Raw genomic sequence first — 25,312 nt, 5'->3', positions numbered from 1 at the left:
AATATTGTGAAGATAATAAACTTTGAGTAGTAATTATGATCACCATAATGATGATTACTATTCCAAAGTGTTACGGGGCAAATAGGTTGATTGGTGGAGGTCCTTAGGTTTTTCTCTTTCATTAATTAATTAATTAATTTCATCCATTCATTCACTCATCCATTTATTTATTTGTTCATTCATTCATTCATTTAATCTTTGCATTTATTTATTTTTTTGGGGGGGGGGCAACAAACATTTATTTTATTTTTTCCAGTTACATGTAAGGGTAGTTTTCAACATTCATTTTCATAAGATTTAGAGTTCCAAATTTTTCTCCCTCCCTCCCTTTCCTCCCCCCTCCAGAGACAGCAACCAATCTTATATAGGTTATATATGTACAATCCACAAGTACTCTTTTTATCAGTTCTTTCTATGGGAGTGGATACTATGCTTCATCATTAGTCCCGAAGGATTGTCTTGGATCATTGTATTCCTGAGAGTAGTTAAGTCATTCACAATTGCTCATAGAACAATACTGCTGTTACTATGCATAGTGTACTCCCAGTTCTGCTCACTTCACTATACATCAGTTCATATGAGTCTTTCCAGGTTTTTCTGGGATCATCCTGTTTGTCATTTCCTATAGCACAATACCAATCCACTACAATCATATACCACAGCTTCTTCATTCATTCCTCAATTGATGGACATTCCTTTGATTCCCAATTCTTAGCCACCACAAAGAATTGCTATAAATATTTTTCGTACAATTTCCCCCCCTTTTCTCTTTTTCACAATTACTGCTAACAGTTTCCCTCCATCCTATTTCCTTCCCCATGATATTTACTCTATTATCTATCTTCTTTCACCCTATCCCTCTTCAAAAAGGATTTGCTTCTGTCTGTCCCTTTTTCCAATCTGCCCTCCCTCCTTTTGCCCCTCTCTCTTTATCCCCTCCCCCTCCTATTTTCCTGCAGGATTAGAGAGATTACTCCACCCAATTGAGTGCCTATGTTATTCCATCCTTAAGCCATTTCTGATGAGATTGAGGTCTTTGAGCCAATTCTGATGAGTGTTAGGCTCATTTACTCCCCAGATTAAATAGATTACTCTGCCCAGTTGAGTGTGCGTGTGTGTGTGTGTGTGCAACTCTGATGAGATTAAGGTCTTTGAGCCTATTCAGATGAATGTAAAGTTCATTTACTGCCCTGCTCCTCCCCCATCTCTTCCTCCACTCCATAAACCCTTTCCTGTTTCTTTCATGTGGGATTTTACCCCATCCTACCTCTGCTCTTCCCCCTCCCCCAGTGCATTCCTCTCACCCCTCAATTTAACCCTAAAGATGCCATCATGGGGCAGCTAGGTGACACAGTGGACAAAGCATCCACCCTGGACCCAGGGGGATCCCAGCCAAATCCCGGCCTCAGACACAAGACAGTCACCCACTGCACAACCTCAGGTATGTCCCACAACTCCAATTTTTTATGGTTCTCTAGTATCTTGTATTTGAAAGTCAGATTTGCCATTCAGTTCAGGTCTTTTCATCATGAATACCTGAAAGTCATCTTTTTCATTAAAGTCCCATTTTTTCCTCTTAAAGATTATACTCAATTTTCCTGGATACGTGATTCTTGGTTGTAATCCCTACTCCTTTGCCCTCTGGAATATCATATTCCATGCCCTCAGATCCTTTAATGTAGAAGCTGCTAGATCTTGTGCTATCCTGACTGGGGCTCCACAGTACTTGAATTCTTTCCTTTTGGCAGCTTGCAATATTTTCTCCTTGACCTGAGAGCTCTGGAATTTGGCTATAATATTCCTAGGAGTTTTCCTTTTGGGATCTCTTTCAGGAAGTGATCGGTGAATTCTTTCATTTTCTATTTTAGCTTCTGCTTCTAGAATTTCAGGACAATTTCCCCTGAGAATATCTTGGAAGATGATGTCTAAGCTCTTTCCTTGGTCATGGTTTTCAGGTAGACCAATAATTTTCAAATCCTCTCTCCTGGACCTATTTTCCAGGTCAGCAGTTTTTCCCAGAAGATATTTCACATTGCCCTCTATTTTTTTATTCATTTCGATTTGCTTTATTGTGTCTTGGTTTCTCATAAGGTCACTAGCTTCCATTTGTTCAATCCTAATTCTTAGGCATGATTTTCATCAGAGAGCTTTTCCACTTGGCTTTTCAAGCTGTTAACTTGTTTCTCATGTCTTTCCTGTATCACCCTTATTTCTCTTTCCATTTTTTCCTCTACCTCTCTAATTTTATCTTCAAAGTCCTATTTGAAGGCCTCTATGGCCTGAGACCAATTAATATTTTTCTTGGAAGCTTCAGATATAGGGGCCCTGACATTGACATCTTCCTCTGAGGGTGCACCTCTATCTTCCTTGTCACTGAAGAAACTTTCTGTGGTCCTCACCTTTCTCTGTCTGCTCATCTTGCCTTTCTTTTACTTGACTTTTAGCTCCTTAAAGTGGGGCACTGTTTCTAGGCTGTAGTATCCCAAGCTTAAGAAGGTCTGAGGTGTTATGATTTAAGGAAGATCAGGTTCTTCACCTGCCTGGCCTGTTCTCTCGTCCATAGATGAACCCAGACCAACTTGCTAATCAGCCAGCTTTGTGTGTTGTGGTTGTCAGCTCTGACTAGCCTATGCCCCTCCCCAACCTGGGCCACTGCTACTCAAGCCTACCTCATGGTTCCCAGCAGGGGTGAAAAACCCAAGTTCTGTCTCAGCACCAACATAGACCCCTGTAGTCTCCCCCCTGCCAAAGGCTCAGCCCTCTCACTAGACTGTGAGCTTAGTTCCAGACAGCTGATTCAGAGGCTCTGGGGGTTTCCTTCTCTGGGGAGGCCTTCCTGGTACTGGATCTGTGTCAGGGTGACTGTGAAGTTGGGCTCCATTCCTGTCTCAGCACAGCTGCTCCCTCCTTCTGACCTTCCAAGCCATTTTTGGTTGGAAAATGTTTTCAGCACATTCTTCTGTGGATTTTGCTGCTCTAGGAATTGTCCTATGGCATTATGTGGATGTTTTTTGGAGCAATCGTGTTGTGAGTTCAAGAGCTCACTGTCTTTCCTCCACCATCTTGGCTTTGCCCTGGAAGTCCAAGTATTTCTCTTTTAAAGAATTACACCCTCCAGCCTCAGACACTTGACACTTAGTAACTGTGTGACCCTGGGCAAGTCACTTAACCCCAATTGTCTCAAAAAAAAAAAAGAATTACACCCTGTCACAAATCCAATTAGAATAAAATAATCTTTTATTAAGGCAATAGAGAAAGTTGATCAAGAGAGAAGTCCTTGGACTTTTCTAATGGGCAGATTGTTCAGAGACCTTCTCTGAGATAACTATCTCCTCAAACAGGAGAAAGGCAAAAACTTTTATAGAGAATGGATAGTGGAGGGACAGATGGGGTGATGATCTGACTGTGGAAAATTCCCTTTGGGGGTGGGGAAAGCTGGAATGAAAGGAGGTGGTCCTGAGTTCTGGAGTTATCTGTCTCCTTGGTGCCACTCAGGCAACAGCCACGCCTAATGGTCTTATGTCTGTTCTTCAGTTTAACTGGCCAGTTTAAACCTTAATCCTAACCCCATAACAAAAGGAATCATCAGGAAAGATGTTATCAACTCAGAGTGTCGCAGGGTAAGGGGCAGCTATGTGGCACAGTGGATAAAGCACCTGACCTGGATTCAGGATGACCTAAGTTCAAATCTAGCCTCAGACACTTGACACTTAGTAACTGTGTGACCCTGGGCAAGTAACTTAATCCTCATTGCCCTGCAAAAAATAAAAACAAAAAACAAAAAACCAGAGTCTTACAGAGTGAATACTCTCCCTCTTCCACTCTGACTATTGACCTCTCTGGCTTCCTTTAAGTCCCAACTAAAATTCAACCTTCTTCAGGTCTCCTCCAATACCAATTCCAGTGCTTTCCTTCTGTTAATTATCTCCTATGTATTCTGCTTATAGTTTGCTTTGTATACACTTGTTTGTGTGTTGCTTCCCCCATTATATAAGCTCCTAGAGAGCAGGGACTGTCTTTTGTCTGCCTGTCTGTCTGTCCGTGTATGTCTGTCATATCTGTGTTATATTAGAAACATCAAAAGCAAATTTCTGTATTAGCAAGTGTAGTTGTGTACTGCTATGATTTGTATATCTTATATTTTCTTCTTTCCCTCCCTCCTTCTCTCCTTCCCTCTCTCCCTTCCTTCCTTCCTTCCTTTATGGCTAATACAAGAATTTATTTTACCTATTAAACATTTTTAAAATGATAACCACTGAAATTTTATCAATAGGTTCTAACCTAGACATTATTATTTTTTTTATCTTTGAAGAATGGATGAAAAATTTTTACCTTTAAGAAACTTTGATTCAAGAAATACTTCAGTTTTACCTGTACTTGAACATGAAACATAGGCTTTCTCAACATTTTTTTTTTTTTTGCAGGGCAATGAGGGTTAAGGGACTTCCCCAGGGTCACATAGCTAGTAAGTGTCAAGTGTCTGAGGCCGGACTTGAACTCAGGTACTCCTGAATCCAGGGCCAGTGCTTTATCTACTGTGTCACCTAGCGGCCCCAAAACATAGGCCTTCTCAAGACTTTGTTTTTGGTTTTTTAAATATTCTTGTTAGTCTTGTCCATCAAAAATGTTTAGTATCAGCCAGTCTTGGATTCTAATTGGAACTGCCCCAAACATCCTCAGTGCTCAGTGTAGTTTTTGAGATTTTGAAGAATATATGATTATACAAAAGCAAGTGAGCTTCTTTAGAAAGGAGAAAATCCATTTGAACTGCTACTGAATGAGACAACACTGACTCTGCATTTCACTCTTTGTAAATTTGCTAATGTGTTTTTCCCCCATAGAGCATATATTATTACAGACTTCATGGGCATCAGAAATGAAAGTTTTATGAAACTAGCTGCTGTAGGAACCTGGATGGGAGACTTTGTTACAGCTTGGATGGTAAGAAAATGTTAAAGTTTCTATCGGGGAAGAAATAGCTCATGATGTTCGGTAGATGCTGTTCTTTATTGAAAGCAAAACAATAATAGTATTTACAGCTTAATACTTCAGGGTACAAGAATATCGTAACTTCAGTGGGAATTACTTTCATGTACAGGGTTGACTAGATTGCCATTGATGTCACTTCCAGTGCTTAAATTCTATGATTTTACCATTTTGTATTATATCTGTGTACTAGAAACACCAAATGCAATTACTGTGATTCTCTACATTACCAAGTGTAAGTTGTTTACGGTAAGTGTATCTCATAGGGTGGCCCATGGAAGGTATTTCTAGATGTGATCTGACATCTGGACCTTCCACGAAGAGAGAAGAGCTGGATTGGGAAAGAACCCACTAGAGCACCACTAGGCCAGATGCTCCTTCCTCCAGGGTCTGTTGGTATATCATTATATCTGTTTGCTCCCCTAGTCTAGGGGGATGAGAGGTTCAAAAAATATTACTTCTTTGATTACTCATGGGGAAGCTTACACCCACATGCTTGGCCTCTTTCTGCTAAATGCTGGTTATATAAAAGACCATCACAAATAATAGATAGCTAGCAAACTCATTTATTCAAGCATTTTGCAAATAGAAATCATAGAAGTTATACAAATTAAATATATCAAGAAATACTCTTAGTGAATTTATGGTGTCACTGGGAGTGAGCTATTTCAGCTTAAATCAAGTAAAAGCCCCTATTCCCACACAAGCAAAAATGCTCCAAATTCTCCTGGAAGGCAAGCTAGAAATCAGGAACATGTTAAGGAATTGACTTGCTTTGTATGTCTGCAGCTTACAAAGTTTCTTTCTCTCTATGTATTTGGGGTCAGTCTTAAAGGGAATCTGGCAACATGTATGTCCTTTTTTGAAGAAAAAGAAGACCCATTCCAAACTCTCCAAATATCAGTTGCACCTCTTGTGCATCATTATGCTCAACATTCTCTCCAGCAATTCAAAACCATGTATATATATATGGCATACAAAATGCCTTTGGCTTGGCTTGAAATCCCTAGGCTAAAACTTTTTATAGTCCCTTCTGAAATACCAGCTGGGAGCAAGTTTGAAACCTGTATATAGCATAAAAGAAATATCAAAAAGAACAAGAGTAATATTCCTGATTCCCCAGGTGAGCATAAAGAAAAACCACCCAAATTTCTTAGAACAAGAGGACAATGTAGAAATTAAAAGAATTCATTTTGGAGGTGGGGAGGGGGATTCTGGGAAGATAGCAGAGGAGGTAAGAAAATTCCAGGTTCTCCAAATTTCCTCTATAAACAGAACATCATCACAAAATGAATGTAGAGCAACAAAAATAAGGGGTGTGATGTTAAAAACCTAAATGTGTTGTCTAAAAAACAGTCTGTGTGGTCACCTTAAATTAGAAGCTTTAGCACCAGTCTTTGGGCATTAAGCATTTATTAAAGCATACCAGGTATTCATGTGGAGTTCAGAAAGTTAAGAAAAGGCCTATCTAACCTAGAGTTCCAGCCTGGTTGGGTTCTTCCTCAAGTCCTCTGCTGTGAGCCTGCTTCAATCAGGAACTCTCCTCAAACTGAGTGGAAGATTTTTATAGGTTTGGAGCAGAGGCGGTCCTTACATACTACTTCAAGTTGATTGGTTGAGAGTGGTCTCCTGTTGATGTCGAAGTCCACAGCCTCTGAGAACACACTCTACTCGGGGTTGGCCATGTGTGATCTCAATTTAATCAGCCTTAACTAGGTTCAACTTCTGAGAACAACACCTTACTCAGGGCTGGCCAGGTGTGGTCCCTATTTAATCATTCTTAAGTAGATTCTCAGTCTCTCAGTCTCACCCATTTCAATCAATTCCAAATCAGTCTTCCAAATCAGGTGGGGCTCCTGGGTGTCTGCCAAGTCCCATTATTTTATCACATTGGGTAAAGCATTTGTCCCCTTGGGAGAAATTGAGAGGATCTCAGGAAATACATGACCTCCAGGGACTAAGGTTTGGCCTGAGTGAAATCTAAACACCTTAAAGCTGATTCCACAGAATCAACAAAAAGCAAGCTCTGGGGGCATAAGCAGACTAGGCCTCAAGAACTTTCACCTCATGAACTTTCATGAACTTTTACCTTACAAATATTTATCTAATGAACATTGTGGGGATCAGATGGATGAGTGGGGGAACCAATTGTTTTTAGATGCTATGCCTGACCAGATATGATCTCAGGCTCTGGCTGTGGGGGAGGAGGAGCAAGTACATGCCCATCAGTATGGTACATGTTACCACATGGAGAAAGAACATTTTCAAGAGAGCGTGACTGGGGCCCTAATTGTGGCTTAGGGGAGGAGAGGAGAACCTGAAGTTGGGCCTCTAGACAGAATTTAGAAAATAAGAGTAAGGAAAAACTGAGGCCTGGGGCACCACTACCCACAACTTGGGATTCTAACCTGATTGCCTAAAAAAAACGAGTATGCAAAGGAAAAAGAACCCAATCACAGATAGGTACTGTAAGTATAAGAAGATCTGGGTTCATATTCAGAGAAAAATAGTGAGGTTAAAAAACTCTCCTGTCCCAAAGAGTAATGTCATATGGTCACAAGCCTGAAAAGAGTTCTTAGAAGAACTTAAAAAGTAATTTAAAAAATATGAGAGATTGAGAAAAAATAGGAAAAAAATTAAAGCAATCCAAGAAAGTTACAAAATTAAAGTTAACAAATTGGAAAAAGAGGTCCAAAAATCTTCTTGAAAACTAGAATTGGACAAAAGGAATCAAATGATGTTATAAGACACAAGAAATAATAAAACTAGAAAAATAGAAGAGAATCTGAAACATTTCATTAGAAAAACAACTGATCTGGAGAACAGATTGAGGAGAGACAATAAAAGAATTGTTGGACTACCTGAAAGTTATGATCACAAAAAGATTCAAAACAAGATCAAACAAGAAATTATTAAGGAAAATTGCCTTGAAGTTCTAGAGCAAGAGGGTAAAGTAGAAATAGAAAAACAAACAAACAAACAAACCCCTACTCTTCACCACCTCAAAGAAATCCCAGGATTAAAACTTATAGTAATGTCATAGATAAGTTGCAAAATTCCCAGGTTAAAGAGAAAATACTGCAAGCAACAAGGGGAAAAAAAAACAAATTTAAATACTACAGAAGATACAGTCAGGATTTCACAAGACCTATTGTCTTATACGCTAAAAGACTGTAGATCTTGGAACATTATATTTTGAAAAGCAAAAGAACTGGGGTTGTGTAACTAAGAATAACTTAAACAACAAAGTTGAATATAATCCTGAATGAAAAAAAAATAGGGATCTTTGAACTGAAAGACTTTCAGGTATTTGTGATGAAAAAAGCTAGAAAAATTTGATATAAAAGATCTAGAAGAAATATAAGAAAAACATTAAAGACTAATTATAAGGTCAAACTATATACTTCTTTTATATGAAAATGTTACCAGTGTTCTTAAGATTGGCATCTTACTAGTATATTTTGAAAGAATAGTTGAGGCTGATTTGTGTATGATGTGGTGATTTTAAAAAACAAAACTGTAGGAAAAGGCAAAAAGGAGCTATTATCTCATACAAATGATACAAAGGAAGCAGGTAGATTTGGAGGGCTGGCTGTGTTGGAACATTACCCACATGTGATCTCAATTAAAGAGGGAACAACATATGCATCTAAAAGAGTATAAAATTCTTCTAAGCTTATAAAGAAATAAGGGGGTGAGGGGACAGGATAAGGGAGGGACTTTTAAAAGGGTGTATAGATTAAGATTTAAGAGGGTGGGAGAAAGGATAAGGGACTCAGAAGAATGGGTAGAGTAAAGACTAGGAGGGTAAGCTGAAAGTATAAGATAATAGTGGTATGGTAAAAAGAGGTGGAGAAGGATAATACTGAGTAAAAATAATACAGAGGAAAATTCACAAATAGTAATTATAACTTTGGATGTGAATGGGATGAATTTGCCTGTAAAATGGAAGTAGGTACCAGAATGGATTTAAAAAACAGAATCCGAGGGGCAGCTAGGTGGCGAAGTGGATAGAGCACCGGCCCTGGAGTCAGGAGTACCTGAGTTCAAATCCAGCCTCAGACACTTAACGCTTACTAGCTGTGTGGCCCTGGGCAAGTCACTTAACCCCAACTGCCTCACTAAAAAAAAAAAAAACAAAACAAAACCCAGAATCCAACAATATGTTGTTAACATGAAACATATTTAAGAATAAGAGATACATGTAGAATTAAAATGGAAGATTGGAATAGAATTTATTATGCTTCAGCTGATATAAAAAAGGCAGAGGTAGCATTCATGATCTTAGACAAAGTTAAGACTATAATAGATTTAATTAAAACAAATACACAGGGTGACTACTTTTTCATAAAAGGTACTATAGTACAATGAAGCAATATCAATACAAACATCAAATACTATAGAATCTAAATTTGAAAAAGAAAATGAATTGCAGGTGGAGATAGGTAGTACCATAATTGTGGGTGACTTTAATATTTTCCTATCAGAACTGGATAAATCTAAACTAAAAAAAAAAGGTCAAGGAAGTAAATAGAATTTTAGATAAGCAGATATGATAGATATCTGGAGAGAAGTGAATGGGATTAGAAGGGAATATTTCATTTTCTCAGCAGCCTGCAAGACCAGAGACTGCTAAGAGCACACTTCCCCTTAGTGAGATACAGACCTTAACATTTATCACTACTTTTAAATTTCATTTTATTAGATATAACCTTTTGTTTATAAGGTCATTTTTTTTAAGGTCCTGGTTTTCTTTTTTCTTTTTCTTTTCTTTTTTTTTTTGCGGGGCAATGGAGGTTAACTGACTTGCCCAGAGTCACACAGCTAGTAAGTGTCAAGTGTCTGAGGCCGGATTTGAACTCAGGTACTCCTGAATCCAGGACCGGTGCTTTATCCACTGTGCCACCTAGCCGCCCCCCTGGTATTCTTGACCAAAGCATTGGCTATCCTACCCAGCTTTGAATTATTATCTAAAAATTTGATAAACATGGCGTGATTTCATAGTCAGGAGTACAGATAATCAAGTTATAATTCTAGCTCTTATACTTATTGGCCCTATGTCCTCGGGGAAGTCAGTTGATCTGTCTTATGTTCAGTTTTCTCATATTAAGTTGGAGATATTAATTCTTGTACAATCCATTTCAAAGGGATGCTCTGAGAAAAGCATTTGATTTTTATTTTATTTTTTTGTAATAAACATTTTTATTTATAGTTTGGAATTCCAATTTTTATCCCTCCTTCCCTCCATACATTTCCCCCTCCCTGAGGTGGCATCACATTTGGGTTATACATATATGATTATGTGAAACATACCATATTTGTCATTTTGTACAAGAAAACTTGATTAAAGGGAAAAAATGAAAGAGTGAAAAATAGCATGCTTCAGTCTGTTCTCTCAATATCATTTCTTTGAGGAAAGCTTTTTTTTTTTTTTTTTTTTTTTGCAGGGCAATGGGGGTTGTGACTTGCCCAGGGTCACACAGCTAGTAAGTGTCAAGTGTCTAAGGCTGGATTTGAACTCAGGTACTCCTGAATCCAGGGCCAGCACTTTAACCACTGCGCCATTTACCTGCCCTAGGAAAGCATTTTGAAAAACAATTTTAATACCAATTAAATGTGAATCATTATCTAGCTCACTTTTAGATCTTAGAATAATAATATCATAGATTTCGAGTTGAAAAGCAACTTAGTGATCAACTAGACCAGCAATCTCATTTTTTTAAATGAGGAAATTGAGACGCAGAGTGCCAGAAGTAGTAAGACTTATGTCAGAATCCAAATCCAAGTTCTTTGGCTCCAAATCCAGCATTCTTCCTACCACATCATGTTGTTTTCCTGATATAAAATAATTTTATAAGACAGTCTGTCAAATGCTTTGCTAAAATTCAGCTATTCTGTCACTACTATATTTTCCCATATCCAGCAGATTAGTAATCTTGTAAAAAAAATGGAGATGGAGCTAGACAATTATGACTTTGTTCATAAGGATCTGATACTGGATTAGGATGATCTCTACCTTTCTAGGTACTTAAAAATTATTACTTTAATAAGCTGTTCAAAAAGTTAGTCATAAATAATTATAATAACTCACTTTTATATAGATGTGAAGTTTGTAAGTTGCTAATCTTGTCAGTCTATAGTTTGAAGGAAGTACCAAGTACCAAGTACCAAGTCCTTCTTGACAATTAGTATAGTATTTGCCTATCTCTAGTCTCATAGCACATGGACTTGTTATTTGACCAGCTTATGTTTTTTTCTAGTCATACAACTCTTGGATGATATATTTTTACAGTTTTCCCCCCAAGTAATTCATACATATACATTGGATTTTTATTTCCTCTTGACCACTTTATTTTGTCCTTCTAGTTGGACTTTGAAAGGTATAGTAGCTATCCTGCCTATCAGGGCCTCTTTTTGCTCTCATGCTAAAGTTCTTTGGAAATTATAGTTTGGCAGCAATCATCCATCATCCCACTTTGCTATCACTGATAATTCCCACTAAGACCATATGATATCAAAAAGGACATTACTCCAGTATAAATTGTAACCTAATAAAATAGGGCCATTCATTACCACATGTAGAATGAGAGTAAATACTTAAAAATAGGGTGAAACTTTAATTTAAGTCCAAATAGTAAAATGAAACGAGACACTCGTAAGTCATTCAACTGTTAAGAAAGGGAGGTTTCCTTAGCTATGGTTGGGGAAGGATATACAGTGGGGACAGCACATTGGTTCTGTTAAACATAGCTTCTCATCATACTTCTTGTTACAGGGGCAGAAGCCCCTGAGAGGGAGCTGGAGCTTCCTGTGACCTTCTGTGCTCAAGTGACTAGGGAACCTAAACTAAACTCTGAACCAATCAAGACTAAAAGAGAGTTTCAGTAGGCTAAAGGAAAATCACTAGTCTAACTTGCAGGACTGAGACATAAGGAAATTAGTATAGCTCGGATAGGAAGGCCCTCAGATATATTGCTCCTATAACAAGCAGTAAATGAGTAAGATTATACAGTAACCCAGTATGTGAATGAAGATAGGTTGGTTTGTTTGTTTCTCAGACACTTGATACTTAACTAGCTGTGTGACCCTGGGCAAGTCACTTAACCCTCATTGCCCTACCCCCCCCCCAAAAAAAGGAAACCTATGCACAAGACATACACATCCAATGGAGATTTATTAATGGATTTTTTTTTTTTAATTTTATTGGAGGTGGGAGTGGCATGCTTTGGATCTCTAAACTTAATTGGGTAATTATGTGTCAGTTCACCAGATTTGGTTGATGTTGCAGATAAATAGACGGCTTCCCTACTTTCCGGTTTTTTGTTGTTTTTTTTTTGGTGAGGCAATTGGGGTTAAGTGACTTGCCCAGGGTCGGTCACACAGCTAGTAAGTGTCAAGTGTCTGAGGTCGGATTTGAACTCAGGTACTCCTGATTTCAGGACCTGTGCTCTATCCACTGTGCCACCTGGCTGCCCCTACTTTCCATTTTTTATAAAGAAAAAGTCCCATCCCTGTCATGTGTTAGAAGTGCTCTGTCCTTTTCAGAGGTTTGAAGATGTTGATTCATGCCAGACTTGCTTCTCTATCTATGCTTTTCAATCTTTGAGCCCAGTAACTGTTTGGTAGGAGTTACGGTCAGTGATGGAGAAGAGGGGAGGTCAGAGTATGGAAATAGGGTGTCTTCTGATTTAGTGAACCATCAGGAATTAAAGGATCTTATATATGATGCCAAGCACCATAAATTGTTCTCTAGAATGACTATGCCTATTTTCCCATATCCCCTTCAGCATTTGTCATTTTCCTTTTCTGTATCCTTCATTTCCAGTCGTGGTTAGGCTCAGCTTTGCAGAGTATGCCACTTTGCTTGAATCTTGAGCTCTATTCCAAAAGAAAGTGGACTAGCCATGCCAGATCTTAAACTGTATTATAAAGCAGTAATTATCAAAACAATCTGATGCTGACTAAGAAATAGAGTGGTGGATCAGTGGAATAAATTAGGTATACATTACATTATAGTAAGTTATCATAGTTATTTAGTATATGAAAGATCCATGCTTTTGGAAAAAAACTCATTATTTGACAAAAACTGCTGGGAAAATTAGAAAGCAACATGGCATAAACTAGGTAGGTATAGATTACTATCTCACAGCATAAACCAAGGTAAGATCAAATTTGGTACATAATTTACACATAAAGGGTGATACTACAAGCAAATTAGGAAAGCATGGTGTAGTTTATCTGTCAGATTTATGGATAAAGGAAGAATTTAAGAGCAAAGAAGATAGAGAGCATTGTAAAATGTAAAATAGATAATTTTTTATTATAAAAAAATTTAAAAGTTTTTGCACAAACAAAACAAAAGCAGTAACAATTATAAGGAAATCAGAAAACTGGGAAAAATTTTTTGCAAAAGGTATCTCTGGTAAAGGCCTCATTTCTCAAATATTTAGAAAACTGAGTCAAATTTATAAAAATAGTCATGCTCATGTATAATTTATATTTAATTGCTTGAGTTCTTGGGGTGGGGGTGGGAAGGGAGGGAGGAAAAGAAGTTGGAGCACAAAGTTTTTAAAAAAATTGATGTCAAAATTTGCTTTTACATGTAATTTGGAAAATAAAATTCTAAAAAAAAAACCAAGTCATTCTCTAATTGATAGTCAAAGGATATGAATAGGCAGTTTTCAGAAAAAGAAATCAAAGCTATCTATAGTCATATGAAAAACTGCTCTAAATCACTATTGATCAGAGAAATGCAAATTAAAACAATACTAAGGTACCACCTCACACCTATCAGATGCTAATATAACAAAAAAGGAAGATGTTGAATGTTGGAGGGGATGTAGGAAAATGGATAATAACATGCTGTTAGTGAAGTTGGGAACTGATCTATCCATTCTAGAGAGCAATTTGGAACTATTCCAAAAACTTCTATAAAAATGTGTATACCCTTTGATCCAACAATACTACTGCTAGGTTTGTATCCCAAAGACATCAAAAAAAAAAAAAAAAGGAAAAGTACCTATTTGTACAAAGATATTTATAGCAGCTCTTTTTGTGGTGACTGAGAATTGGAAATTAAAGGGATGCCCATCAATTGTGGAATGACTGAACAAGCAGTGGCATATGATTGTAATGAAATATTATTGTGCTATAAGAAATGACAAGCAGGATGATTTCAGAAAGGCCTGGAAAGACTTGTATGAACTGATGTATAGTGAAGTGAGCAGAACCAAGAGAACGTTGTACATAGAGACAACAATATTGTTTGATGAAGAACTGTGACTGACTTAAGTATTCTCAGTAATGCAATGATACAATACAATCCCAAAGGACTAATGATGAAGCATACTATCTGCCTCCAGAGAAAGAACTGATATTTGATTGAATAGACTGAAGCATGCTATTTTTCACTTTCTTTCATTTGAGTTTTCTTGTATAAAATGACTACTATGGAAATGTTTTGAGTAATTACATATATATAACCTATTCTTATTCCTTGTCATTTCAAAGAGTGTGGAGGGGAGGGAGTGAGGGAAAGATAGAATTTGAAAATCAAACTTTAAATAATTTTTTAAGAGTGATTTTCTGTATCTCAGCCAAATGGAAACAATCATTTGACAGTCATACTGCATCTGAACAGGAACTTGATGGGACCATGCTTGATGGGACCTATGAAGGAATTAAGCTCAGTTTCAAACTTAGACCCTTAGAGATCAAGGTGTTGTAGGGGAGAATGTACCTCAGAGGATTGGGAAAATTCACATCCACATTTCTACATCTTTGAACTAAATATCCCTTTTTAAAATCTATCCTCTGTTAAGTGATTAAATGGAACTGGGTTAATGGTTCTTAACAATGAATGATACAAAGACATTGGAGTTTTAATGGAGTTGTAGCAGAGAAAAGAGTTACCCTAAACTTTCTGTAACCCTCTTAGAGCCAATGTGATAAGAGACTATAGATAAGAGAATAAGAGAATGAGGCCAGAGAAAACACTACAAGAAATTCCAGCTCTACCACTAATACCCATGTGACTTTAGATCAGTCACTTAATCTTCCTTGTCTTTAGGTCCTCATCTGTAAAATGAGATACTTGAACTAGATTACCTCTAAAATCCCATCAGGCTCTTAATCTGATTTCCTAAGATTCTATAATTGTTAAATGATATTCAAATATTAGGTATCATTGTTATTATACCAGAATCTAATAGTTATTTAGTTATTGAGCTTTGTGTGCTGGTGCAGCAGCTATATCTGGTCTCTTGTATATGCTATGTGTATTATATGAGAAATAGAAAAATGTTTCAAAGGAGAAGCTAATTAATGAAAAAAAAATCATTCCAATACATTGGAGACATATTAGGCCAGGATAATCTCTTGTTCTATAGTTCCATGCACTTATGTCTAACTGTAAACTAATCTAAAGTTTAATCAAAATGATGTCTTATTAATTTTATCCTTAAAAATGTTTAATGTTTAAATATTAAGTTAAATTTAATATTTTAATATAATTCAATGTTTAATTAATAATCAACTAATAATTTATCTTCAAACATTTAAATTAAATAATTAAATGTTGTGAATTGTTTTATCTTACTCACACAATTGTAAATTACATGTACATGTTCTGATTTTAACATTTTTTTCACAGTACAGAATAATTTTGTTTTGTTTCTTTAGGTCACTGATATGATGCTTCAGGACAAACCATATCCTGATTGGGGAAAATCAGCGAGAGCTTTCTGGAAAAGAGGAAATATCAGAATAATTTTATTCTGGTAGGAAATTATTTATTCTGTCTATACATTTTGTTAGATCTACAGACTTACTTGACTTATGCTTTATTGTTGGGAAGCATTTTAAGGGTAATGAAGTACTTTAAAGCTGTGTTATATTAAAATAATTTAAATCATAACACTCTTATGATATTAATAAACAACATTAGTTTTCATCAAAATCAATTCTGTTCTGTCTCCGGGTCCCTTGGTTGCGATACATAAGATTTGTCGTACTTTTTTAAGGCTCAGTTCACCATACCAGTGCTCTCTAGCTATTATCTGTATTCAGACCATCATCTCCCCACTAGGAACTTGTTTTCTTCCTCTGGATTCTTTAGCTCTGATAGGTCTTATCTTACCAAAGACCTGGCCTCTGTGCTACATTCAGCCCATCCCATATCATGCTACTGCAGTATACAGGTATTATCTTCCTTTATTAGAAGGTAAGCTACTTGAGAGCAAGGAAGCTCTTGCTTGCTTATATTATTTTAATAATACTTATTGCACTGCCTGGAAGAGAGCAAAAACTTAATAAATGGTTTATTGGTCTATTTATGTATCTATCTATATAACTCTATCTATCTATCTATCTATCTATCTATCTATCTATCTATCTATCTATCTATCTATCTATCTGTCTGTCTGTCTGTCTACAAACACTTTCAAGAATGTTGGGCAGGTAGTATTTGGAAACTATAAAAAGAGAATTATGAGAGTTGGACCCCTGATGGCAGAGTAAAATGAGCATTTTTGTCAAACTCTCCCAATATACCTTCTCTAAACAATTTTTTAAAGAGCCCATCAAACCAAGTTCTAAGTGGGGAAAAAAGAAGTCATAGTGAGTTATTTTTTTCAGGCCAGAGCATCTTAGGAAGACAGAAAAAGAGGTCTGTGAACAGTGGTATGGGATCTTTGGTGGAGCATGTTAGAAGTAGTTGTGGATCTTGGATGTGACAGAAGCAGCAGGAGTAGCAGTGGTACCTGAAGTGTTCATCACCAAGGGACAGTAAAGGAATTTAATGCCTGGTTAGAAAGAGATTATAGAGGACCCTTATGCTATCACTGGGTGCAAGATGAGGCACCATTTGGCAACTTCATTACCCATTTCCCAATTCTGGGGTAATTTCAGGACAGAGAAGAGTGGAGTTGTAAGGGAACAGGGACCCTACTTGAGCATGGATTGCAGTTTCAGGGCGGAGAAAAGTTATGGTAGAGAGAGCCGGGACCTTACCTGGGTAAGGAGCAGAGTAAAGTTCAGGAGGATAGTGACCAGACCTCTTCCCATATCACATCACTCTGGAAGCTCTGGAAAATTTTTAGACTGCTAGACCTTGCCAAGAAAGCAGTAGGACATAAAAATCCAAAGACCAGATCAGACATACTCTGCCTCGCTACCCCTCTGCAACCCCAAGTGAGCAGAGTCCAACTCCAACATGAAGTCTAAAGTCAAGGAATAGACTGAAAAGATGAGCAAACAACCAAAATAGAACTTGACATTAAAAACCTTCTATGATGACAGGGAAGCTAAAGAACTACTGGAAAATATACACAAAGCCTCAAATAAAAATGTAAATTGGGGCAAAAGCCCAACAAGAATTCCCAGAAGAGCTAAAGAATGATTAAAAGAAAAAAGCAAAAAAAGATTTTAAAAAATCAAATAACATTGGTAGACAAAAGGTTAGGAAGAGAAATGCAAGAAAATTTTGAAAAGATAATTAACAGCTTTGTAAAAGAGGTACAAACCTTACTGAAGAAAATAATTTCTTAAAAATTAGAATTGATCAAGTGGAAGCTAATGATTTCCTGAGGCATCAAGAAATAATAAAACAGAATCAAAAGAATGAAAAATAGAAGTAAATATGAACAATATAATAGGAAAAACAACTGAGCAGGAAAGTAGAAGAGAGAAGAGATGGTTTAAAAATTATCAGATTAAATGAAAGTCATGATCAAGAAAAGAGCCTGAACATCATATTTCAAGAAATTATTAAGAAAAACTGCAGATATCCAAGAAGCAACAGGCAAAGAAGAAATGGGAACAATCACTTAATCACTTCCTGAAAGACATCTGAAAATGAAAACTCCAAGAAATATTATAGTTAAATTTCAGAGAGAAAATACTGCAAGCAGCAAGAAAAAATTCAGGTGTTATTGAGCCACAGTCAGAAAACATAAGATTTAGCAGCTGCCATTATTAAAGGAGGGGAAGGTGTGGAATATGATGTTCTGTGAGGCAAATCAAGAATAATATATTGTCAAAACTAAATATAATCCTACAGGGGGAAAAATAGCCACATAATTAAAAATAGAATTCCAAGCATTGTTTATGAAGAAACCAGTCAAATAGAAAATTTGACATACAAATATAAGACTCAAGGGGAGGATAAAAGGTCAAAAATAGAAAGGAATCATAAAGGACTTACCAGCATTAAACTATTTATATTCCTATATGGGAAAGCAATACACATAACTCCTAAGAACCTTTTCATCATTAGAGCAGTTAGAAAGTCTGCTTAGACAGATAGCATGAGTTTTAGTCTATTATGCTGACTTGATCTCAAAAGAAAAATTGAAGGATGAGAAAGAGGGATGTACTGAGAGAAGGAAGAAGGGAAAGAAAGAATGGGAAAAATTATCTGAAATAAAAGAAATGTGCAAGGAAGAGGTTTTACAATTGAGAGGAAAATGGAGGGGGGAGTGAGTAGTGCTTGAACTTCACTCTCATCTAAAGAGGGCAAAATATACATATATTTGTATATTTATGTATATACACATACATATATAGACAGTTCTTTATAGAAATCATCTTATCCAAAAAGGAAATAGGAGAGAACGGGGCTAAGAAACAGAAGAGAGTGGTAAGAGGGAGAGAGACAGTGGTCAGAAACAAAAAAGACTTTTTCAGGTGGGGACAGAGTTTTTTTAAAAAAAGAAGACAAACAGAAGAGAATAGGATGGACGGAAATAAATTGTAAAGGTGAACGAGATGAATTTACCTATAAAATGGAAGAGGATAGAAGAATGTATCAGAAACCAGAAGCCAACAATATGTTGTTTATAAACTGTTTGAAACAGAAAGACACACACAGATTTTTAAAAGTGGCTAATTATCAGAGTGGCAAAAATAGCAAAAAAGGAAAACATTGAATGAAATATTGAATGTTGTAGGGGATGTGGGAAAACTGGGATGCTGATCCATTGTTGGCAAAGTTTGTGAACTGATCCAACCATTTTGGAGAGCAATTTTGAACTATGCCCAAAGGGCTATCAAACTATGCATACCCTTTGATCCATCAATACCACTGCTAGGTTTATATCCCAAAGATATCCCCCCAAAGAGAAAAAAGACCTAGTTGTACAAATATATTTATAGCAGCTCTTTTTGTGGTGGTTAAGAATTGCCTCATCAATTGAGGAGTGGCTAAACAAGCTGTAGTATATGATTGTGATGGAATATTATTTTGCTATAAGAAATGCCAAGCAGGATGATTTTAGAAAGGCCTAGAAAGACTTGTATGAACAGATGTAAGTGAGCAGAACCAGGAGAACATTGTGCACAGTGACAGCAATATTGTTTGATGAAGACCTGTGAATGACTTAACTATTTTCAACAATACAACTATCCAAGACAATCCCAGAGGACTAATGATGAAACATACTATCCACCTCCAAAGAAAGAACTGATATTGATTGAATACAGACTGAAGCATGCTATTTTCACTTTCATTTTCTTTCTTTTGTTCAAGTTTTCTTATGCAAAATGACTAATATAGTAATGTTTTACATAATTGCACATATGTAACCTATATCTGTTTGCTTGCTGCCTCAGGGAGAGGGATAAAATTTGGAACTCAAAACTTTAAATGAAAATGTTTTTTATTTAAAAGGGTGGGGCAGAGCAGACTCTATTAAACTTCAGCTGAAGTAAAAAAGTTAGGAGTAGCTATCATAGGGCAGCTAGGTGGCATAGAGTTAGAGTGTCATACCTAGAGTCAGGAAGACTCATCTTTATGAGTTCAAATCTGGCCTCAGAGACCAACTACCTCTGTGCCCCTGGGCAGGTCACTAAACCTTGTTTGCTTCAGTTTCCTCATGTGTAAAATGAGCTGGAAAGGGAAATAGCAAACTATTCCAGTATCTTTTGCAAGAAAACCCCAAAACAATAACAACAAAACCCATCAAAAATAAACTGAATTAAAGGAGATTATCAGGGAAACTATATTTTGCTAAAAGGTACAATGGACAATGACTTAATATCTATATTGAACATATATGCACCAAAAGTCACAGATACACAGATACAAATTCCTGAAGGAAATATCAAATGAATTATAGGAGGAAATAGACAAAAAAATAATACTAATGGAGGGACTTTAATTTATCACCCCCCTTTCAAACAGAGATAAATCTAATTAAGGAATAAATAAGGAGATGGATAGAATTTTAGAAAAGTTAGATGCGATGATTTTAGTGAAGATAATAACTATTAGGTAATACACCAAAAATTGTGAGATGCAGCCAAAGCAATATTTAAGGGAAAATTTAAATTTCTAAATGCTTAAATCAATATAAGAAACAATAAATCAATGAATTGGATATGTAACTGAAAAAGGGAATCATACTGCTCATGACCCAATTTGATGGTAAAAATCTGGACACAGATTGTATTTTGTATTTGATGTTTTAGAAAAGAAGTGGGAGAGGAATGGGTTAGAGCAGAATAATCAGTTATTATGCAGATATAAAGAGAGCATCACTTTGATGGAGAAATGGTGGAGACATAATAATTTTTTTAACCTAATTTCGTGTTGATTTTTAAAAATTTCAATGTTCTTTTCATTTCTCTGGTAAATTAGAGCAGTGGGTTGAATCTGATGAAATATAATAAGGATGAATGTAAATTCTTAATTATATATATTTTCTTAAATAATAGATGAGGAGGCATGGTAAGGCAGTAGTACTGGAAAAAAAAAAGATGAGAGTTTTGGTGGACTGCAAAGTGAATTGTCATCAATGTAATGTAGGAACAACTCCACTCCTCAAACATGATCTTGATCTGGGAAGCTGAAAATTAGGATTGATGTCAGGAAAAAAACTTCCCAACAGTTAGAACTGTCCAAAAGTGTAATGAGCTATCTTGAGAGATGGTGGGTACCCCCCTCCTTGAAGGTCTTTAAGTGAAGGCTAGATGAACACTTGTTCTTCATTTGTCAAATGAGAGTAATAATTGTACCTATCTCTTAGAATTTTTGAAAGAATAAAGTGAGATCAGGAGACACAGTAGTAAATGACTATAGTAATCTGCTGTTTGATAAACACAAAGACTCCAGCTTCTGGGATAAGAACTCATTATTTGACAAAATCTGCTGGAAAAACTGGAAGATAGTATGGCAGAAACTAGGCTTAGACCAACATCTTACACCATATACCAAAATAAGGTCAAAATGGGTACACGATTTAGACATAAAGGGTAATACCATATAGGTAAATTAAGAGAAGGAATAGCTTACCTCTTAGATCTGTGGAGAGGAGAACAATTTATGACCAAACAAGAAATAGAGAATATTATAAAATGCAAAATGGATGATTTTGATTACATTAAATTAAAAAAGGGGTTGTACAAACAGAAACAATGCAGCCAAAATTAGAAGGGAAGCAAAAAGCTGGGAAACAATTTTTACAGCCAGTGTTTCTGATAAAGGCCTCATTTCTAAAATATATAGGGAACTAAATCAGATTTATAAGAATGCAAGTCATTCCCTAATTGAGAAATGGTCACAGGCAGTTTTCAGATGAATTAGTCAAAGCTATCTATTGCCACATGAAAAAATGCTCTAAATCACTATTAATTAGAGAAATGCAAATTAAAACAACTCTGAGGTACTACCTCATACCTATCAGATTGGATAATATGACAAAAAAGGGAAAACAATGCATGTTGGAGAAGCTGTGGAAAAATTGGAAAATTTGGTGCAGTTGTGAACTGATCCAACCATTCTGGAGAGCAATTTGGAACTATGCCCAAAGGGCTATGGGGCTGTACATACCCTTTAACCCAATAATTCCACTACCAGGTCTCTATCCCAAAGAGATCATAAAAAAGGGAAAAGGACACACATGTACAAAAACATTTATAGCAGCTCTCTTTTTGGTGGCAAAGAATTGAAAATTAAGGAGATGCCCATCAATTGGGTAATGGCTGAACAAGTTGTGGTATATGAATGTAATGGAATACTATTGTGCTATAACAAATGATGAGCAGGCATATTTCAGAATAACTAAATTTTAGAAGACAAGCAGTCATGTCTACATTAGGCAAGTGAATTCTGATTTATGATATTCAAACTCCATCTTGTTATACAAAATATAACATAAATAAAACAAAATACTTGCATTATTAGAGTGAAATGTACAGTGAAATCCTGGGAATAGCCTCACTAAGAAGTGAGGTTTTAAGAAACAAAGTTAAAAGGATGAAAAGTACATGATCATACTCTTTCTGGATGATTGTTTTATTTTTAAGTAGCTGTATGGTAGATTTAGTTGGTTCATTTATGTTTTGACAAGTTAGTTTTTTATTCCTTTTTTGTATTTGTTTTTTTATCAATTGAGTTAAACACCAAAAAAGAAAAGTCATTTCTATACATATATGAAACTATGAATTTCCTATACATTTTGCTTTTCTGAAAAGAATTTAATTTTCATATGTTGCTTTCAAAACTGTTCTATTTGTCTTTGCTTCCTTCTGAACTTCCAATTTCAATGACCCTGTTTTTCCCCCATCACTGTTGCTAACTCCTCCTCCAGCTCCATTCACTTCTCTTTAACTATAAACGAAGGGGAAGTTGAAAGAGGGGGGGAAACCTGTAACAAATAAACAATTGAGGAAAATGAGTACTACACATGGTGGCTATTTAAAAAAAAATGTGTCTCTTTAGTTTTTTTGTTTTGTTTTGTTTTTTGTATCTTGTGTTCATCATCCCTGTCAGGAGATGAAAAACATGCTTCACCAGAAGTCATTTGGAGACATGGTTGTGCATTGCATTGATCATAATTCTTTAGTCTTTCAAATGTGTTTTTATTTCATAGAATTGCTGTCCCTATGTAAATTGTTCTCTTGGTTCTGTTCACATTACTCTTCCCCAGTTTATTCTACCCCAAGTTTTCTGAAATAATTTTGTCATTTCTTGCAGTACTATAAAATTGCATTATATCTATACATTTGTCCATTCCCTGGTTGTCCATTAGGTAATCTAAAGCACCTCCTTAGATTCTAGTTCTTTGCTTTCCTCTCCCATTTTAATTGATGCTCCCCTCCCACAGGAACACACTTTTTGCTTGTGACTATACCCTCTCCAGTGTGGGAAGGGACCCTTCCTTCTAATCTCCTTCCATTTTCATTTTCACTCATTTTCCTATTGACTTTGATGCCATACAAATATTTAGTATTGAAAAACTCCACTGTCCATTTAAGATGAGTGAGGTTTATCTGATGTCCACTTCCCCTCCTCTTCCTCTGTATACTCTTCTAAACACATACTCCAGTTATGAGAAATGGCAATTTATCCCCTTCTTCTTCTTTTCCACATTAGTGTAGAACTCTGTTTGCTCTCTCTTGTTTCTCTCCTCTTCAGACTCTAAGATCTGAAACAATGGAACCCCAAGAACCTGTGACTGTCTTAGCTCTCCTAGTATCTTTTGTATGCATTGAGGTTATTAAGGGATACTTATTTATTCTCTTCCATTAGAATGTTAGCACTGCATCTAGGGCATGCCCACTAACTGTGGATGTCCCCAGGGCTCCCTGGTTCTTTTTCTCTTCTCCCTCTCTACTCTTTCCTTGCTGATATCAGCTCCCATGTGTTAAATTATTGTTTTTATGCTGATGATTCTCAATTCTCAATTCAACCTCTCTGTTGAATTCTAATCTTGCATCTCCAACTGCCAATTGGACATCTCAGATTTGGATGTCCTTTAGATACCTAAACTCACCACATCTGAAAATGAACTCAAGATCCTTTTCCCTAGAGCCTCCCTTCTTCCTAACTTCCCTGTTACCACTATCCTTCTAGTTACCTTGGGTTGTAATCTATGTGTTATTGTTGACTCCTCGCTTTATCTTTTTTTGGGGGGGGGATTGTTTTTGTTTTTTATGGGGCAATGAGGGTTAAGTGACTTGCCCAGGGTCACACAGCTAGTAAGTGTTAAGCGTCTGAGGCTGGATTTGAACTCAGGTCCTCCTGAATCCAGGGCCAGTACTCTATCCACTGTGCCACCTAGCTGCCCCTCCATCCATCTTTTTAGATGGGGATGAAATGAGATGCTCATGAGTCACTGAACAGTTATCATTACTTTGCCCAAACACAGCAAGTATACAGTGGCACTTATCTAAAGTTTTGGTAGATTACACCTCCCAGGCTTTCTCATGGAAACAGGTCTTTTATCATCTTAGGTATCCACCAAGTTGGAGAGACTGTAGTCCCCATGTCTAGGTTGTTTTATTAGTCCTAAGTGAGGAAACAGAATCAGAGAAACTGAAGCTAATCAGGTTTTATAGGGAGAAAAGCTGTGCCAGAGAAACCCATAGGGAACCTAGGGCTAAAGAAAGTTGTCTAGTGTGGAGAAAGCCATGTCAGGGAAGTAAGGTCTATTGGAGGAGGAAGAAGTTGGTCCTAACATAGTCTACATCTCTAGCACATACACACACACACACACACACACACACACACACACACACGCACACAGAGAAAAGAAAAAAAAAGGACAAAATGCATCTTCCTTCTGGAGATGCTAATAAATTTAGTTTACTCTATTAATGTAATTCCTTCACTGGTTTATAGAAGACAGCAGTGGAAAGCTTCTCATCATTGGCAGTGTCAGATCATGCCCTCAGTCACTCTTTGCTCTAGGTTTTTGCCAGGTTTCTGTTTGAATTTCTCTGACAATCACTTTCATCCCTTGGTGTATCTGGTGGCTCAGTGGATTGAGTGCTGGGCCTGGAGTGAGAAAGAACTGAATTTAAATCTGGCTTCAATCATTTAAAATTTATGTGACTCTGAGCAACTTACCACTGTCTGCCTCAGTTTCCCCTACTGTAAAATAAGGACAAGAACAGCATCTCCTTCACAGGGCGGGGTGTATGGGGTATTCGAAGAGGACAAGCAACTCTTGTGTGAGGGCTTGCTGAGCTCTTTTCAGGCCTGCTCATCTATCGCAAGGGGCTCCAAGAAGCTGCAAAGTATACAGTGGCCCAGTAAAACCGTCTCAGCAGACAGGCTAAACCAGATGGAAGGTAATCAATAGGCCTCAAACCCTGTGGGTGAGTTAGGGGGATGTCTGCCCCAAGCATGAAGAGACTTCTCCCAGTGGAATGGGCAGATGAAAACAGTTTGTTACAGTGACCATGAAGGAAGTTTAAGGAGGAGCTTGATCAGATAGTAAAGATGCTTTTTTTTGGTTGACTACCTCAGATATGGGACTCTCCCTCTTTATCTTCACCTTCTGGCTTCCTTCAAATCTCAGTTAAAATTCCACCTTATGCAACTAGC

At 36.8% G+C, this 25,312-nt stretch overlaps 1 protein-coding gene across 6 annotated transcripts in view; it reads left to right on the top strand.

Annotated features, from left to right (window-relative positions):
- TMEM117 (transmembrane protein 117) overlaps positions 1 to 25,312 on the top strand; it is a 185,708-nt gene that overhangs the window by 79,581 nt on the left and 80,815 nt on the right. For all 6 annotated transcript variants that reach the window (XM_043966604.1, XM_043966601.1, XM_043966602.1 and 3 more), the window contains 2 exons: positions 4,842 to 4,941; positions 15,667 to 15,764. In XM_043966604.1, coding sequence (XP_043822539.1) covers positions 4,842 to 4,941; positions 15,667 to 15,764 — 198 coding nt within the window. The remainder of the gene's footprint in view (positions 1 to 4,841; positions 4,942 to 15,666; positions 15,765 to 25,312) is intronic.

This window comes from Dromiciops gliroides, chromosome 5 (assembly GCF_019393635.1).
Source record: "Dromiciops gliroides isolate mDroGli1 chromosome 5, mDroGli1.pri, whole genome shotgun sequence".
Classification (NCBI taxonomy): domain Eukaryota; kingdom Metazoa; phylum Chordata; class Mammalia; order Microbiotheria; family Microbiotheriidae; genus Dromiciops; species Dromiciops gliroides.
Note: the sequence above shows the minus strand (reverse complement) of the source record. Positions and strands in the feature narration are given on the sequence as shown.